Raw genomic sequence first — 18,825 nt, 5'->3', positions numbered from 1 at the left:
TCAGTCTTAATTCCCCATTTTACAGATGAGGCAACTGGGGCCCAGAGGGGTGAAGTGACTTGTCCAAGGTCACGCAGCAGATAAGGGGCGGAGTCGGGATTAGAACCCACGTCCTCAGACTCCCAAGCCCGGGCTCTCGCCAGTGAGCCACGCTGTTTCTGTCATCACCTCGCGGAAGGCAGCTAACCGGGGAGGGAGGAGGAGGGCAGGGCGGAGAAAGGAGGGAGGGAGGGAGGGGAGAGGAGGAGGAGGAGGAGGGCAGGGGGGAGAGAGCAGGGAGGGAGGGGAGAGGAGGAGGAAAGAAAGTATCAGAAAGTGGGTTTGCAGCAGGCGGCTGCAGGAAGTCTGTGCCACAGCGGAGCAGTCGGAAGACAGAACACACACGCGTGCACTCACACTCACACCCAGGGAGGGCGAGTGAAAGAGGAAACTGCAGAAGAGGAAACAGCGGCTGCGCTGCAGTTGAAAGTCTGTGTGTGTGTGTGTGTGGTGTGTGTCTGCCTGCCTTGAGTCCGTGTCCGTGCCCCTCCCGGGCTCAGCATCCTGCCGGCTGAGCCCAGGACCGGCTGGGCCCAGGACCGGCTCGGCCTCGGCCTTCCGGGGGCCGGTGCAGCCGTGCCCGCCAGCCCCCTCCGCAGCCCCCTCGTGCAGCCCCCCGCCCCTCGGCTGCCATGGCCCGGGAGAACGGCGAGAGCAGCTCCTCCTGGAAAAAGCAAGCCGAGGACATCAAGAAGATTTTCGAGTTCAAGGAGACCCTGGGGACGTAAGTGGGGGCGAGGGGAGGGCTGATCCCCCCCCGCAGAACCTCCCCCATCCACGCACCTCGGGGGGCGGGGGGCTTCTGCCCCCCATCCCCCCTTTGGAGAGGTGGCGGGGGGGTCCCTGACTTTCCCACGCGGTGACTTCCCCCCCCACCCCCCCTCCTCGCCTCGGTCCGTCCATCGCTGGGTCTTGAGAATGTGGCTCTGTCGATTGTGAGGGTCGTGGGTCGCAACGGGCCCAGACCCCCGGGGTTGGCACCTTTGGGTCAATCCAGGCGTGCCCCCGGGGTTGGCACCCCCAGATGCGGGGATTCTGTCACGTCTCTAGCCGACCTTCCATCCCACGGTTCGGGTCTACACACCGTCCTGTTGTTCTTCCCTCGCCTGGCACATGCGAGAGAGAGCCCGGCTGGGCGCCAACGGTGATGATGATGGCATTTGTTCAGCGCTTACTACGTGCAAAGCACTGTTCTAGGCGCTGGGGAGGCTACGAGGTGATCAGGTTGTCCCACGTCCCCATTTGACAGATGAGGTAACAGAGAAGTGAAGAGACTTACCCAAGGTCACACAGCTGACACTTCGTGGAGGCGGGATTTGAACCCGTGACCTCTGACCCCCAAGCCCGTGCTCTTTCCACTGAGCCACGCCGTAGGGGTAGAGGTGATGTCCTCCCCTAGGCCCACGACAGAGCCTGCCCTAGCAGGGGATCGGGAAATGCACTTGGACTTTCGTGCTAGAGCTTCAGCTCATGCGGTCGTTATTCATAGAAAGAAGAGCAGAAACGATCCGAAGTCGATTGGATCTGCGCTTGAAACATGTGCTCTAGTTTACCCTCCGTGGTTGGCATTAGTGGGCCTGACCGATATTTGGGGCGGTCCGGGAAAGGTAAGAGCGGTGATGATGAAAAGGAACCAAGAAACATGATATAGGGGGCAGACGTGTACCTGATTATCTTTCCCCCTTCACCAGTAGACAACGCGATTAAAAGTTGCGGTGGAGATCTGTGTGGGTGTGAAGCCGGGGGAGAATCCGGGGGTTGTCACAACCGATCAGTCAGCCTGCGGTTTTTCTCCGGGAGACTTTTGGGCAAACCAGAGAAAGGGTACCTCACGTCGCTCGCCTTCGGTGGCACCCGTACTTTTCTTCCCCCCACCCTGGGTCAACCGTGGGCAAGCTTCGAGGAGGTCACCGTGGCACGTGAGGCTTCCGAGTTGCACTTCTGATTCTACTTGCCACACTCGCTTAGACATTGGGAGGAGGGACTCTGCCATGCTTTCTTTTCATTCAATCGTATTTATTGAGCGCTTACTATGTGCAGAGCACTGTACTAAGCGCTTGTCAAGAGGGCTCTTGTCCACCTGGGTTATTTTCCCCCCGCCAACGACCATCCAACAAATGTAAAACAAGGTGGAACCCTTTTAACTCCGAAGGGACCTGTATCGTCCGCAGAGCATAGTCCCTTGGTAAACTCTCTGGACGGTTTTGGTGAAACCTTTTGAAAATACTCTCTGAGGTTTATTCAGGTGCTCCCAGTCTAGGGCTCAGACTCTCAGGTTACTCGGTAATAAGAAACATGCCCTTGGTTGTCATCAGAGGTGTATGATTCTTTGGCTGCGGGAGAGGGGATTGGAAAGAGTGAAATCTACGTATCTGGGTTCACTCGTTACTCCGTGCCTCAGTTTCCTCATCTGTAAAACGAGGTCTGTTCTTCCTCCCACTCAGACTTGAGCCCCTTGTGGTACTGGGATTGGGTCGGACCTGATTGTTGTCGACTTTTACTTCCCAAGCGCTTAGTACAGTGCTCTGCATACAGTAAATGCTCAATAAATATGAATGAATGATTATCTTGAATCTACCCCAGTGCTTCGTACAGTGCTAGGCACAAAGTAAGCACTTTAAGTCAAAGTATTATTTGGATGGTGTGTTTTCTGCCTGTTGTGACTCTCCTCGCTGTCTCCTATCCCCTTGTTCAGCTTGTCACGTCCAAGGTTGGCTCCCGAGATTGTCCTGAAAGTGGCCGTGGGTGATGCAGTGTCCCCTGGCTGACTTCTGTTCCTCCGGTGAACGTATGTCGCTCCGATCTCTGCAGTGGCTCCTACTGCTGGAAATCGCCCTTCTGTGGCTTTGTTGGGTCACTGCTGCTATGGTGGAGTTGGCCCAAGGTCCGGTCTTTCTAATGGATGGGCTTCTCCCCACCGCTGCAGCCCTGGTGGTTCACATGCCTCTGCAGAGTAGCCTGTGTGAATCGAGGTTCCCCCTCCAACCACACTTTTTTTTAAATGGTATTTGTTAAGCACTTGCCATGTGCCAGGTATTATCCTAAGTGCTGGGGTAGATCCACGCTAATCAGGTTGGACGCCATCCATGTCCACATGGGGTTCATGTCTTAATCCCCATTAAGACGAGGGAACTGAGGCACAGAGAAGTGAAGTGACTTGCCCAAGGTCACAGTGCAGATATGTGGCAGAGTGGGGATTAGAACCCAGGTCCTTCCTACTCCCAGGACTGTGCTAGAGCTCTCCCCGTGGGATTCCCACAGTGTCGTGGGCTGCAGAGGGTTGAAGTCCATCTAGAAAAAAGCTCTTCGGTGTCTCCAAGGTGGGCTGTAGGCAGGAACTCTGAGGGACTCGTGGTTTCAAATATTAGAGATGTTTCATGCGGCAATAGCCGTTTCTCTGCTGGGTCCATAGTTCAGGAAGTTTCCCTCTACATCAAGTTCAGTGACGTTGGCCCACTTGTTTAAATCAAGAAGCGTACCATCCTGAGCACTCACTCCTGGCCTTCGAGCCCACTCCCCATCTGCTCGTGATAAACCAGGGGTGATATGGGAAGCTTAGAAACCAAGATTGATGAACAACATTTTTCCCAACAAAAAGGAGCTCAAGAAGTGTTGACTTGGGGGTGTGAGCCTGACTGTGAGGTAATCTGTTGGGGTTTTTCGGTAACGTTGATCCCCAAGTCCTGGCTTTGCCACTGTCAGCGGTGAGACCTGAGGCAAGTCATTAACTTCTCTGTGTCAGTTTTCTCATCTGTCAAATGGGGATATAATATCTGTTTTCCCTCCCTTTTGGACTGTGAGCCTTGTTTGGGACAGGGACCGTGTCCAATCCGATTATTTTATATCTACACAGGGCCTAGTCCAGTTAAAAAAAATGCCATCATCAGGAGCTGGGAAGTCCTGAATAGCCATTTGATGGAGGCAGAAACAGGTTACTCTTTAGCTTGTTGTGGGTAGGGAGCACGTCTACCACCTCAGTTATACTGTATTCTCCCAAGAGCTTAGTACAGTGCTCCGCACATAGTAATTGCTCAGTAAATATGAGTGATTGTTTGACTAAAAATCCTCCTCTATATTTTTCCAGGCTGGAGTTTGCTGACTCACACCCACCACTTTGTTGTCGATTGTTACATGTTTTCCCTTTGTTACTGACTGTTAATCTCTAACTGTAATTGTTGAGGTAACTGTAAAAGTAAACGCATTTATTGAGCACACATTTGGGAAATATTAAACAAAAGTGGACAGTAAGATCCCCAGTGGTGTGCTTTACACCTCTCCAATTAAGGATTAGTTCTGGAACTAGATCTGGCGCATTCCTCAGCCATGGGGGAAAAAACAGAACAAAAAAAACCCTTTCTCTTTGCAAAGTGTTTTCCCATCATTTGTCACATATCCTCCCCAGTACACATGTGAGTTTACCTTGTCTTGCGCTTGTGAGTCTGAGCAAGTTAGTCCACTACCCTCTGCTCCATCACATAGATGAGAAGATGGAGAGGAAAGGGGCTTGGATAAGTCATCCAACATTACACAGCAATTCAGTGATAGAGACAGTGGTACAGACACAATTTCAAACTTTTAAAGTTTTTTTAAATGATATTTGTAAAGTGCTGACTGTGCCAGGCACCGTACTAAGCGCTGGGGTGGATACAAGAAAATCAGGTTGGACACAATCAATCAGTCAATCGTATTTGAGCGCTTACTGTGTGCAGAGCACTGTACTAAGCACTTGGGAAGTAGTCCCTGACCCACATGGGGCTTACAGTCTTAATCTCCATTTTACAGATGAGGTAACTGAGGCAACGGAGAAGTGAAGTGACTTGCCCGAGGTCACACAACAGACAAGTAGCAGAACTGGTATTAGAACTCAGCTCCTTTGATGACTCCCACTCTCATGCTGTATACACTAGGCCATGTTGCTTCTATAGTCAGGGTTTCACTCTCTGTATCAGGTCTTTGGACCGGCTTTGTCAAATTCAGCGATTAGCTGCTGAGAGAAAACGAGAGAGAGAGGTGTCTATATCCAGGAATTAGGAAGGCCGTACTGGAAAGGAAGGCAACTAAAGAAAGGACTAGTATTCCTGGATTTTGGCATTTGTTTCTGTTTCACTCACTGACAAGTGAGTCAAGTCTTAGAAAACAAAAAAAAAATATTTTAACCCCTACCAGCTTCATCTTTAGCACTTTATAAAAAGGGCAAGAAGCATATAGGGCAGCAATGTGGCTCAGCGGAAAGAGCATGGGCTTTGGTCACGGGTTCATATCCCAGCTACGCCAATTGTCAGCTGTGTGACTTTGGGCAAGTCACTTAACTTCTCTGTGCCTCAGTTACCTCATCTGTAAAATGGGGGTTAAGACTGTGAGCCCTCCGTGGGACAACCTGATCGCCTTGTAACCTCCCCAGCGCTTAGAACAGTGCTTTGCACATAGTAAGTGCTTAATAAATGCCATCATTATTATATTTAGCCACCTCACTCAAGTAAGTGATGAGGGTTAATTAATGTTTGTTTTTCAACATGTTTCCAGATCCCTGGCACAATATAAGAGCAAATTAAGATTGTGTAACTGCAAATTACAAGGAGTAAACGTTTGTGTTTGTGGGTTGGCCAAGGCCTTGCGGTCCACCTTTAAACTGCAGACGGCTTCTGAAACAAGAAAGATAGGTTAAAAATCTTTTAATCTGATATGTATATAGAAAGGAAGGGAGGGCCTGTAGACGTGGACAAAATTGCCAGTGTTTAAGATCCTCCTGTTTCATGTTCTCGGGAAACTTGTTTTACCTGGACTTTTCTTTTCCTACTAGGCAAGCCAACCCTTTTAAAGAAACCCTCTCTACTAGAGACGGGTCAGTTTCATGAGAAAATATATTGTTCAGATATCTCTGGCGGACCCTGTTCATCAGGTACCCTCTAAAGCAATCCACAGCCTTTAAGATGGACGGGGTAGAGGGAATCCCTCATCACTTGTCCCCAGGGACTGCAGGGCTCATGTCTGGTGGTGGCCGAGTCCTTTTTCATCATCCACACCGTTTGTTGAGTCCCTGCTGTATGCAAAGCCCTGAACTAAGCACTCTCCAGTTAGGCCTAGGGGGAAGTGTATTTGTGTGGCGCTGGCTGCAGAATGAAATTACTTCCTCCATCCAACTCGGGGTTCCCGCCAGCAGTAAGTGCCCTAGTGCAATAACAGAGGGCATGTTGGACGGCCAGCAAGCGCCAGCCATCTGTTTCTGCCGGCGGCTAAATGATAACATTGGTGATCTTGAAAATGTACCAGGATTTCACCTGTTGCGATCTGACACCAACTGATTCATCCACGAGCACAGGTGGGACCCTTACTGGGTTCGTTTTGGGAACAGGCAAGGCTTGGCAAATTGAGGCTGTTGGGACATTCATCTGGCTGCTTCTCCTGCATTATTCACCGTGGAATCACTTGGAACGGCAGAACCTGGGAAGAGCTTTCCTCGGGGGAGACGGATCCTGGAAAAGGAGAGTTGGGGAGAGCCTCTAGATTTCTGTCAGAGGTTGACTGCCCCCAGCTCCTGTTTTTCAGTTCCTTTCATTTTCACTTCTGACACATATAATAAATAATAATAGTACTCATTAAGCGCTTACGGTGTGTCAAGCACTGTTCTAAGTGCTGGGGGAAAAACAAGTTAATCAGGTTGGACTCAATCCCTTTCCCCCATAGGGCTCATACTCTTAACCCCCATTTTACAGATGAGATAACTGAAGGCCGGAGAAGTGAAGTAATTTGCCCAAAGTCACACAGCAACAAGTAGCAGAGCCAGGATTAGAACCCATGACCTTCTGACTCCCAGGCCTGTGCTTTATCCACTATGCCAAGCTGCTTCTCACCAAGCATCCAGCCTTTCTTGGAGTATCTTGGATCCTTAGTTTGCAGATTTCTTCCTAAGTCTTTCCTGCCAGAGGGTAGGCCACATTCTAATATCTGTAATTTATTTATTATTTCTGTATTTATATTAATGTGTCTGCACCTCACTAGACTCTAAGCTTGTGGGCAGGGAATGTGTCTGTTACATTGATATACTGTACTTTTCCAAGCGTACAGTACAGTGTTCTGCACAGTAAGGGCTCAATAAATATGACTGACTGATTCTGACACTAGTCTGGTTTTGTCTATCTCTGGAGAGTGGTGAACCTAATTAAAAAATAATAATTATGGTATTATGCTGTAAGTGCCAAACACTGTAAACTTCTCTGTTGGCTGTGGGCAGGGAACATGTCTAGCAACTCTGTTATGCTGTACTTTCCCAAGTGCTAAGTAAAGTGCTTTGCACACAGTAAATACAATTGATTGAACAAACACTGGGGTAGATACAATGTATGCAGATTGGAAGCAGTTTCTATCCCATTAAGAGCTCACAGTCTAAGCGGAGGGGAGGAGAGCAGGTATATCATTTCCATTTTATACTTGAGGAAACTGAGGCACATAAACGTTAATTAACTTGCTGCCCAATGTCACATAGCAGGCAAGTGGCAGAGCTGGAATCGGGACCTACGTTTTCTAACCCCCAGGCCTGTGCTCATCCCACTAGGTTCACTTTGTTTTTCAGAAATTCTTGAAGGGATATAAATCTTAGATGTGGAAACATTTTCCACTCATTAAATGCCTCATTTTGCCCTCTAAATTATATTCATTCATTCAATCATATTTATTGAGCGCTTACTGTGTGCAGAGCATTGTACTAAGTGCTTGGGAAGTCCAAGTTGGCAACATATAGAGACGGTCCCTACCCAACAGCGGGTTCACAGTCTAGAAGCTGGGAGAACTGAATGGTTGATCATTTTGGTTAATTATGTCCTTTCTAAAGTTGGGAAGTCATCCTCAAGAGTTAAGTGGAGAAAATGGCCATTGTAAAATATCCCTCTTATCTTGTCTTTGCTGATAGGATTGAAACTGGAAAAGAACACCAAAAAAAAAAAAATCCCCTTGCCATTGAAGTTTAAAGAGAGCAGACCATAATATGCCTGCATGAGAGGACATTGGTGATTTTGGAAGTTGGACTTTGGAAATAAAATCCCAGAAACAAGGGATTTATGAAGGAACAGATTACTTTTATACTTGATTACTTTCTCCTGCACATAATTTTTTTTAGTTTCTGTCTCCCCTGCTAGACTGTAAACTCCTGGGGAGTAGGGGTTTTGTCTACTAAGCCTATTGCACTATACTCTTCCAAGCACTTAGTACAGTGCTCTGCCCAAAGTAACAGTGCAAATACTCTTGATCGGCGGAGAAAGAACTGAAAGGGCTTGGTATCATAGCCCATAGGGTAAGGAAGGCCTTATCCTCAATGGATGCAGCCTCGCTGTCAGCAGCATCATTTCCAAACTGAAGAGCACCTCTAAGACTGTAACTAATGTCTCGAGTGGGCACTGGGTGGGAGTAAGGACCGGGCATCCAACCCCAGAGCCTGAGCCCCCCAATAAACAGGCAGGCAGAACTGGGTAGAAGGTCAGGAGAGGGTTTTAGGAGTTAATTTGGTGAGGTTTTTCTTGGGGTGGGCCCCGCAAATCCTCTTAATCCCTCCTTTCCCAAACAAATCTCCCTAAATCCCTTCCAATCTCTCCTCTCTCCTTCTCTGCTGAAGATTAGGCACAGCTGCGGTCACTGACTGGCTTTGGGTCCGCCTCAGCTCCGATAAGAGCAGCCCCCAGAGTCCAAGCTCAACTGGAAATCGCTCCCAAAGCACAGGGAGCTTGTTGGAGCCCAATGCAAATGGAGAGAAGTAGGAGGACCTAGTTTCACCTCTGCCACTTAACTGCTGTGTGACCTTGGGCAAGGCACTCAACTGCTCTGAGCCTCATTTTCGTTATCTGCAAAATGGGGATTAAATACCTGTTCTCCCCTCACCCCTGCCACTAGGCTTTGAGACTGACGTGGTACCAGGACTATGACTGACTTGACGATCTCGTATCTACCCTAGAGCTTAGTACAGTGCTTGGCACATAGTAAGCACTTAGCAAATACCACTATTATTAAAATTATAGTGTTCCATCCCTTCCCCAACCAACCATTGGAGTGATTCAAGATGGGGAATTTTATTTGGTGTTTGGTTTGTGTCGATACATAAGATGGTATATAATTTCCTTGCTTTGCTGCTGAAATGTAGACAACTACAATTTTCCCCAGTTGTACTCTAGTTTCTTCATCTGTATAATGGAAAGAAGATTCCTAGTCTGGTCTTGCATCTCCCCCTTTAGCCTGTAAGCTCCTTGAGAGTAGGGAACGTGTCTATCAGCTTTGTGTCTGTCACTCTCCCAAGCACTTAGTACAGTGCTCTGCATATGGTAAGCATTCAATAAATATAATTGACTGGTTGATCGTAGCAAAGTTAGCTCCTAGTCGCTGGATCTAGAGAAGATGTCAGCATATTGTGAATTAATTGGGAGGTGTTTCCGGGAGAGGTGTGATTTTTAGGAGGGCTTTGAAAGTGGAGAGGGTTTTGACAGGGTGGGTTTTGTTGGGGAAAGAATTCCAGAAGGCGTAAGAGATCACAGGTGGATGAGTTAAGGGAGGGTTTCAGTTTGAAGGTGATCTCGGAAGGACTGAAAGTGTGAGCTGAGGAGTAGAGGAGGAAGAGGGCCAAAATGTAAGATGGGGAGGGTTGGTGGCTGGGGGGCGGGGGGAGCCTCATCCTTCTTCTTAAGTATGTTGATATTTGGGGTGGTTGTCATATAGAAAACAAAACTAGGGATTCCTCTTCCCCAGTGCATGTACAGTCTAATGGAGACTCTGAACATGGACAGGGGACCACTGATCTTTTTCTTAGCCTCCTCTGCTCCAATCCCTCTCCGCCCTTCTTCATTGCCACATCCCCAGTTTCTTCCATGTCCTCTTCGGCCACTATGCAGCCGGCACTTCTCTTCCTCCATCTCTGCAGACCTCCCTCTGGACCAGCTCTCCCTCTGTACTAGTTCTCTCCCCTTATTCCAGCTCTACCCTGGAAATTCAGCTCCTGGGACTATTCTCCCTCCACTGAGGGATCAAACCTGATTGTGCTTGGTTCTGTGTTTCCCCACTCACAGGAACACACGCTCGGCCTCCCAAATACGCAATTTCAAGCACTTGAGCAAGCTCTGATCTCTGCTTTCTGCCCCTCCTCTCTCTGACAAGGATAGAAGTTTTCTGTAATTATTTCTCCTACACAGCCTATCACGTACATCCAGCCTTACTTTAACTGTCTTGTGTCACTGTTGCTCATCGTCCTCTACCCAAACATGCACAATCTCCTGGGCCTCCTACCCACTTACTTACACACATACATGCACGCGTGCACACACACATCTCTCTCTTTCTCTCGCTCTCTCCCTGTCTCTGTCTCTCTCCCCCCACCCCCCATCTCCCCTTTAAGACAACAGGCTGTTTAATTAGAGGACAGGTTGAGGATGACTGGGCTTTGTACAAAATTGTACTGGTGGTCTCTGTTCTCAGGCTGGTCTCCTTGGATCAGAGGAAGTGAATTGATGGGAGGGCCAACATGATGAGAATAAGGAGAACCACCCCGGGTTTGCTGAGATTTTGGGGTGGTTCACTTACTCTCTCTGCAAATCAGTATCTTCATGTGCAAATGAAAATAATACTACTTGTTCACCACCCCACTCCTGCCTCAAACCTTCCTGGACAATTTTTCAGAATTAACGGAATAAGCAGTAGAATAAAGAATCGTTTTCATTACGGTGACTGCATTGACCGCTCCTTTGCTCTTGTTTAACATATATTATGCCCCAATGCCAATAAATGTCCTCAGAAGGAAAAAACAAGGGTATTTGCATTCAATAATGCGCAGATGGTGGGTGGCATCTTCTGTTTGCGGCAACTGCCTTCAGAAGCCAAGGTTGTCAACCTTCTTGTATGGGATTCAATATATGGTGATTACTACATGGAGACTGCCCACTCCCTCAAAGATGCTCAGCGTCTTGGTTGTTTTTCATGAGCAACACACTTTACGCTTTCTTAAAAAAAAAAAAAAAGCCCTGGTAAGCCATTTTATGCTTAGCGCACCACCAACATGAGGCCTGCTGGCACGGATCTTTTAAAACCCCCAGGTAAGTTCCATTACCTCAGTTGCATGCTGTTCCATCCAGGGTGTTTTAATTGATGGGGAACATCCATTGAGATACAGTTGACCCAAATATTGGCTGTGGAATGAAAGGGACATCTAACCTGGGTTGCAACTCAACATGCCCACTTGTGAGGGGGAGGGCGTGGGGGGGGCGTTGGTGTCTTGTTCTGTGGCTCTGAGACTGGGAAACACCAGCTGGTCAAAAGCATAACTAGTTTCCCATGTGGGGGGAAAAAATGGCCCTTGGGCACCATTGCCCAGGTTAAATGCCAAAGACACTACAAAGTGCTTAAACCCTGTAATGCCTCCATTGTCAAACCCTGCATTCTGCAGCCTCTGCTTCCCTAGGCCACCAGCGAAATTTTTGTGTTTCATGGGCACCAATGGCTTGGTGAACGTGGGGGAGGCTGACCATTTTCAAAGGTGTTTCAATTGAACTGCCAAGCTGGGGAGCTACTGGGTGATATGTAAACTGGGATGGGGGGCAGTAGTTCAGGAAAGTGTGGGATGTGGATCCTGGAAGATATATCCACAATATCAGCTGGTGGAGCAGCCCAGCAGAAATAGGATTGATTGTCCATGTGAGCTTATAACAATAATAATGGTGTTAAGTGCTTACTATGTGCCAAGTACTGTTCGTTCATTCATTCATTCATATTTATTGAGTGCTTACTTTGTGCACAGCACTGTACTAAGCGCTTGGAAAGTACAATTCGGCAACAGAGACAATCCCTACCCAACAACAGGCTCACTGTTCTAAGTGCTGGGGTAGATACAAGGAAATCAGGTTGGCCCTCGTGGGGCTCATAGTCTTAATCCCCATTGTACAGATGAGGGAACCAAGGCACAGAGAAGTTAAGTGATTTGCCCAGAGTCACACAGCTGATAAGTGGTGGAGCTGGGATTAGAACCCACAACCTCTGACTCCCAAGCCCGGGCTCTCTCCACTAAGGCACGCTATGGTATACAGTTATCCCTGGAAAGCAGTCTTCATTATCATCATCATCATGGCCCCCTGCTCAGCCAAAAGAGGTTGTCTGCTCGGATGGGCCTCAGAATCGATGTGTGTGTGTGTGTGTGTGTGTGTGTGTGTCTGTGTGTGTTTTTGCTTGTGCAGGTGTCAAGAGTGGAGAGATCCTCTGGGCTTGGGACCTAAGACTCTCCCTTCCTAACACAATTCACCATCCTATTGGAAATGATTCATCCTGTTGGAAATGTGTCCCTCAGAGCAGGCTTTCCAGATCCACTCCCATGATTTTTGGATCTTGAGACTTCATTTTCCTGGCTGAGCTCAAAAAGTCACCGACAGTGAGTCTTTCGGCCCCTTCTAAACGGCCTCCGGTTTCCGAACCATCTTCACCTCTTACGTCATGTCTGCTTTTCCTCTCTTTCCCTCTCCAGCCAAGCAAACCTTTTCAGCGGCTCACCCACTCAACTCTGTTACCTCTGAGCCATCGGCCATTGCAATCTCCAACTGAAGCATCCTCCACCCTTCTTGGCACCTAACCAAGCCCTTCCCCTCCTTCAAATTGCTGTGGAAAAACATACCTCCTTCATGGCTAGTCAGTCAGTCAATCATATTTTTTGAGCGCTTACTGTGTGCAGAGCACTGTATTAAATGTTTGGGAGAGTACAATACAACAATAAAACAAAACACATTCCCCGTCCACAACGAGCTTACAGTCTAGAGGGGGAGACAGACAATGATATAAATAAATAAATTACAAATCTGGACATAAGTGCTGTGTCATTTCCCTACCTCTTTCCCCTGACTCATCCCTCCTGGAATGTGACAGCACATGTATGTAAGTGGCTGGAAATCATGTTTATGCACTTCTCTTGCTTGCTTTCTTCACTGTCTTTCTTATGGACCATTTGTCTTTAATGCTTACTTGAATGTTTGTGCATTAGGTTTCATCTTCCATTACTTAGACTGTGTGCCCCATGTGGGACAGGGACTGTTTCCTAATTGTCTTGTAACTCGCCCAGCACTTAGTACAGTGCCCAGCACACATTATGTGCTTATTATTCTGTAATGCATTTATCACTATGCTTCATTACTATCATTGTTATTAGCCCTTAATGTCCCTGAGGCCTGGGGCAAAGCTTGTTGGTTCTTTCCGATTCCTTTCGGCACCCAGTACAGTGCTTTACATTTAGTGGCTGCTCATTGCGTTCTTTTGATTGAGTGGCTGATTGGCTAAGTGTGGCCAGTGGACTAAGTGGCAGATTCAGTGGATGATGCATCACGGTTTTGCGGAGAACACACTAGATGAGGAAGCTCCTTTTGCCTGTGTTCTGAAGCTGATCCCGGCCTGCCTGCTTTGTGAGTCATTCCACTCTGGGAACTCAGCCCGGGAAACAGGGAAAATGAAAAGTAGAATTGTTTGGTGCAGTGGCCAGGAAAAACCATCAGTTAAGTTGTCCTAAAGATCCTGCCGTTCTATTTGAAAGCCAGAAACCATTTGTCAGAGGGTTGGACAGTCCATCGATCATTCAGTATCATTTGACAAATGTATACCTGGGTGTAGGGAAATGTGCGGAGAATGGAAGCACAAGTTTTGGGGGTGCATCGATTAACATAAGCGACCAGCAAGTGTTTGTTTCATTCAGGTGGTGCTAGCATTAACAAAAAAAAAGCCATGGTCAAAGCCAGACCATGTAGTAAAGTGTCCTGGACCAGTAAATATTGCCACTTCATTCTCATCCCCTAGTTACCTCAACAAATACTGCATTCTAGTCCTCTCCTTAGTGTCTGATCTTTTCTCTCTAGACCTGCTTAAGATAGATGGTACAAGGGTACATCTGTTCACATTCAATAATTTATGATCTATCAATCAATGGTATTTACTGAGCACTGACTGTGTGCAGAGCACTGTACTAAGAGCTTAGGAGAGCACAATATAACAGAGTTGATAGACATGTTCCCTGTCCACAAGCAGTTTGCAGTCTAGAAAAGGAGAGAGCACAGGTCTGGGAATCAGGAGGCTTGGGTCTTGGTCCCAGTTTTGTCACTGGCTTGCAGGGTGACCTTGGGTAAATCTCATAACCTCTCTGTGCCTCAGTTGCATAATTGTAAAATGGGGATAATAATACCTACCTTGAAGGATAATTGTTAGGATAAAATGAGATAAGAAAAAATAAGGTATTTAGCACTAAGTACTGTGCTAAATGCTAGGCTAGATGCTGATAATCAGATCAAACCCAGTACCTGTCCCACACGGAACTCACAATCTATGAAGAAGGGAGAGCAGGTATTTTATCCCTTTATTACAGGTCAGAAAACCGGAGCACTGAGAGGTTAAATGACTTGCTCAAGGCCACACATCAGGTCAGTGGCAGAGCTGGAACTAGAACCCAAGTCTCCTGACTTCCAGCACCATACTCTTTTCACAAGCTATGTTACTTTCCCAAGGTATTAATATGAAAGCCCTTTAGAAAAAGTGAACAAAATGGAAAGTCAGAACCATTAGGTTATGGGGAGGCACAAAATAGAAACCATAGTCAGTTTCTATGGAACTGACTCCAGGATTTTACCATCTAATTGGGGGAGAGGAGGTGGGCAAGGCGGGGACAGGAGAGTCCACTGGACATATTAGTAGAAAAAATACAAGTAGCAGAGATAAAAACATAAAAACCTATAAAGTGCAAGAAACAGAAGTATGCCTCCAAAAAAATTTACAGAGGCAAACAAGGATTGGAGGACAAGGAGGAAGGTGGAAGGACTGGAATACAGTTTTTGCTCTTTGGAAGAACCTGAATGTCTTTGGTACCTCTGCGTTCTCTTCTCAAATGAAACATTTCTATTTTCCCCTATTGTCAATACTTCTTCCTTCATGTTTCTTTCTCCCTGACAAGAACGTTATGGTCAACTACTTTAATTAAGTCCTTGCTTCACCTCCCAGCCTTAGATAATCTATGTCCCACACGCATTTCATTTGTGTACTAAAGTGGAGATTTTCTGGAGAGGGGAAGCTGGTGGTTTCCTTCATCCCACGATCCAGTCACTGGAAGTCAGCTCCGTTGGCCGGGAGGTCCAGCATCTGTCTTGTGCTCACCAAACTGGAACAGAGTGACCAGATTCATTTTTGAGGGAGAACTCTGGCTGTCCAAATTGCAGTCCTGCCTTTGTGGAAGGGACGTGGCTCTCTCTGCTGGACAGGCTACCGCTTTATGGGGATTGGACCGTTCGTATACATTGCGGCTGCTCTAGCACGGGAAGAAGATGCTGCCCTAAATAAGGAATGAGATTCCAAGTACCATAATTATTATTAATTATTATTAGATTTGCCATTTGAATAATGAACCTGAAAGAGAATGGTGAGAGTTTCAAGTGATGTCCACATGATAAACTGTTCAGGATTAACAGAACCGCTCTCCCAGTGGAGAGGCTGAGTCTTGCCAATCACCCATGCTGCATATTACACCTTTTTGATGGACAGCATTCAAGGGTGATTGACAGTCCAATAATGACACTGGCAATTTGTCATTTCCTAGAGCTCCCTTCTAGGGTTCATTCATTCATTCAATTGTATTTAATGAACACTTGCTGTGTGCAGAGCACTGTACTAAGCACTTGGGAAGTACAAGTTTGCAACATATAGAGATGGTCCCTACCCAACAGTGGGCTCACAGTCTAGAAGGAGGAGACAGACGACAAAACAAAACATATAAACCAAATAAAATAAATAGAATAAATATGTACAAGTAAAATAGAGTAATAAATATGTACATACATATATACAGGTGGTGTGGGGAGGGGAAGGAGATAAGGCAGGGGATGGGGAGAGGGAGTAAGGGGAGAGGAAGGAGGGGGCTCAGTCTGGGTTCTAGGATTGAAGTTCCAGTGCATATATCCTGGGTTCTATTATTCTGCGGGTCTCTATAATTGCAGCGTTCCATCCATCTTCTGTCACAGTTTCACTGTTTCACACTCTTCTTGGATTTTTGTCTTGACTGATATAATGACTGTTCTACATGGATTATGTCAGACAGTTTCATGTTGCACTGATTACATCATTCTGCAGTTCGGTCTTTGGTTTATTTCCAAACCATATCGTTCACCTGAATCAGAGGTAAAATGTACATATTGTTTTAATTTGAAATAATCTTTTTTTAAAGTTCATCTTTGTCCCTATTTCTACTGCCCACCATGACTTTCCATCCCCAAGTGCCCAGTTATTCAACTAATACATATAATCTAGGTAATGAATGTGTCTAATGAAGAAGAGAACAGCAATCCTTGTGGCATTCTTTATTTTTGATGTTTCTGAGGTGCTGTTTCTATAAAGAGTTCCATTCTGCTCCACAAAGTCTAGGGAAGTAGATTCTTGCTACATTTAAATATTTAGGAGCATAATTCTATGTGATTTGCTCAAGCCCTTTGCTTCTCCCCCTGCCTTTGGATATTTCATTAGCAGAGGATGGGTAGGAGTAATTTCAACAAACCCCATTTATTTTTATGATATTTGTTAAGTGCTTACTATGTGTCCAACACTGTTTTAAGGGCTGGAGTACATACAGTCCCTGTCCCACTGGGTATTCCACTCACAGTCTAAGTAAGAGGGAGCACAGATATTGAATCCCCACTTTGCAGTTGAGAAGACTGAAGTACTGAGAAATTAAGTGACTCTCCCAAGGTCACACAGCAGGCAAGTGGGAGAGCTGGGATTAGAATCCAGGTCCTCTGGTACCCAGGCCCGTGCTTTATCCACTAGGCAACACTGCTTCTCATGTAGAAATGTGTGATGTGTGTGTATGTGTGTTGGGTAAAGAGAGAAACCAAATTGATCCTCATTGTTAAAATCACTAGACTGCAGCTCAAGTTCCCAGGTTGGAGAGGACCTCACTCTCCTCAAGTCCATAAAATATCTTGGGGAAATAGCTAACTCTATCAAATAAAACAGAATTGGATTGGCTTGTTTGAACAATAATGGGCAAGAAGATCACGTTCCCCAGCCTATTTTGACTAAATAAAGCATATTCCCCTGATGAGTCAGTGTGTGCTGTCATGGCTAGGATGAAGAGGTCAGGCCTGCCACACTCCTTGTGACCTTGAAAAGTCAGAAAGGACTCCTGAAGCCTCCACTAGGCCATACTGCTATTTCCTGTGACCGGACAGAAGCTTCCTGTTGGAGGAAAGTCCCCCAATTTCACCTTTGTGTCCTGGTCAAAAAGTTTAGTGGAAACACAGGTTCTGGCCAAACTGGGTGTGCATTACCCAATTTCAAATTCAGTCTAAACTTCCAGGTAAGTATGCCAGAAGAGAAAATGAGTTAATCTGTGTAGTTTTGTAATTTAACATCTTTTCTGGCCCTTTCTGATGATTGAGACATCCCGTGACTTAAGCTTTCTCCGGTGACTTTTATGCCCCGTTCCCGTTATGGCAGTCAATGTTTCAATGTTCATGAACCATTACTTACCCTGACCTCGCATCCAGTGGGGGTCAGCCAGCCAAGCTGCTTTGAATTCCACCCTGCAGTTCTGATTCCATGTGGAGTTAATTCTGGAGAAGGCGCCTGACCCACGTTCTCAAGCCAATGCAAAGTAAAGGTCCTAAGTGTTCTTAGGTCATTTATAACCCTTCTGACAAGTAATTGAGCTTGTTAGATAGTCTCCCTTGCCAAGCTCAGAGGCTACCTCAGGTGGGTTGCATTTCAGGCGATTTTTACTGACCCCTTCCTAAGCCTCACCTTCCCAATGGAAGAGTGTCCTTTCATTTCGCCACTTCAAGTTTCTGTCCCGGGCTCTATCCCAGTGACAAGGTTAACCTGTACAGTTAACAATTAATCAGTGGTATTTATTAAGCACTTACTGTGTGCAGAGTACTGTACTAAGCCCTTGTGAAAGTACAACAGGGTTGGTAGACACATTCCTTGCCCACAAGCAACTTACAGTCTTCAGGCTTATAGTTATAAGCTTTCTGATGGTTTAGCAGGGAAAAGAATAGCTTCTATAGGACTGAGAGGTGTTGTGGACACTCTGAGCTTACTTTTCCCAGAATGACCTGGTAAATTCAGGAGAAAGGGTTTGGACCTACCTCTTGAAATGCATAGGGAAAGGTGAGAAAATGAGGATATGTTTGGAGTTCCCAAACCTGAATTCTAGCAAGGGGTGGGAGCAGATGAGCTCTTGAGAGCCCTCTCAGGGCAATGACTCGATATTTGTTATAGAGGCAAGTCTCTTAGGGTGAACCAGTGCTGAAGAATTGAAATCTGTCCATTTCTGTAAGATCCAAAAGGTGTTTTAGGAGGGTTGTTGGATCTATCTTTGGGACCATTGACTAGAAAAGAAGTTGGAAGGCCTGGAATCCTGCTCATCAAGTCTGTGGTTGGGTTGGCTCGGAGCACACAGAGGCATTTATCCAAGGGCTATCTTGGTTAGGGAGAAGCAAGCCATGTTGTTGAACATTGTTGGACCAAATCAACCCCACTGCTCCGATCCTCCATTTTCCCAAGGGAGCACAGAAAAGCTTTTGCTTTTATGTGATCTTGGTTTATGTCACCAAAAAAGAACCAAACAACTAGGGAATATTTATAAAGCAGTTTAGGAAAAATAAATGATAAATGTCTACCCATTCTAGACTGTAAGCCCGTTGTTGGGTAGGGACCGTCTCTATATGTTGCTGACTTGTACTTCCCAAGAGTTTAGTACAGTGCTCTGTACACAGTAATAAATACAATTGAATGAATGAATTAATGGGATCA

General features: G+C 46.5%; 1 protein-coding gene across 1 annotated transcript in view; it reads left to right on the top strand.

The window, feature by feature from the left end:
• The first annotated feature begins 351 nt into the window (after positions 1-351).
• Positions 352-18,825, top strand: part of CAMK1D (calcium/calmodulin dependent protein kinase ID) — a 259,065-nt gene continuing 240,591 nt past the window's right edge. Inside the window, exon 1 of the mRNA XM_038740956.1 lies at positions 352-763. Coding sequence (XP_038596884.1) covers positions 672-763 — 92 coding nt within the window. The 5' untranslated portion in view covers positions 352-671. The remainder of the gene's footprint in view (positions 764-18,825) is intronic.

The sequence above is a fragment of the Tachyglossus aculeatus genome (assembly GCF_015852505.1).
Source record: "Tachyglossus aculeatus isolate mTacAcu1 chromosome 12 unlocalized genomic scaffold, mTacAcu1.pri SUPER_6_unloc_1, whole genome shotgun sequence".
In the NCBI taxonomy this organism is placed as follows: domain Eukaryota; kingdom Metazoa; phylum Chordata; class Mammalia; order Monotremata; family Tachyglossidae; genus Tachyglossus; species Tachyglossus aculeatus.
This window is presented reverse-complemented; position numbering and strand designations above follow the sequence as displayed.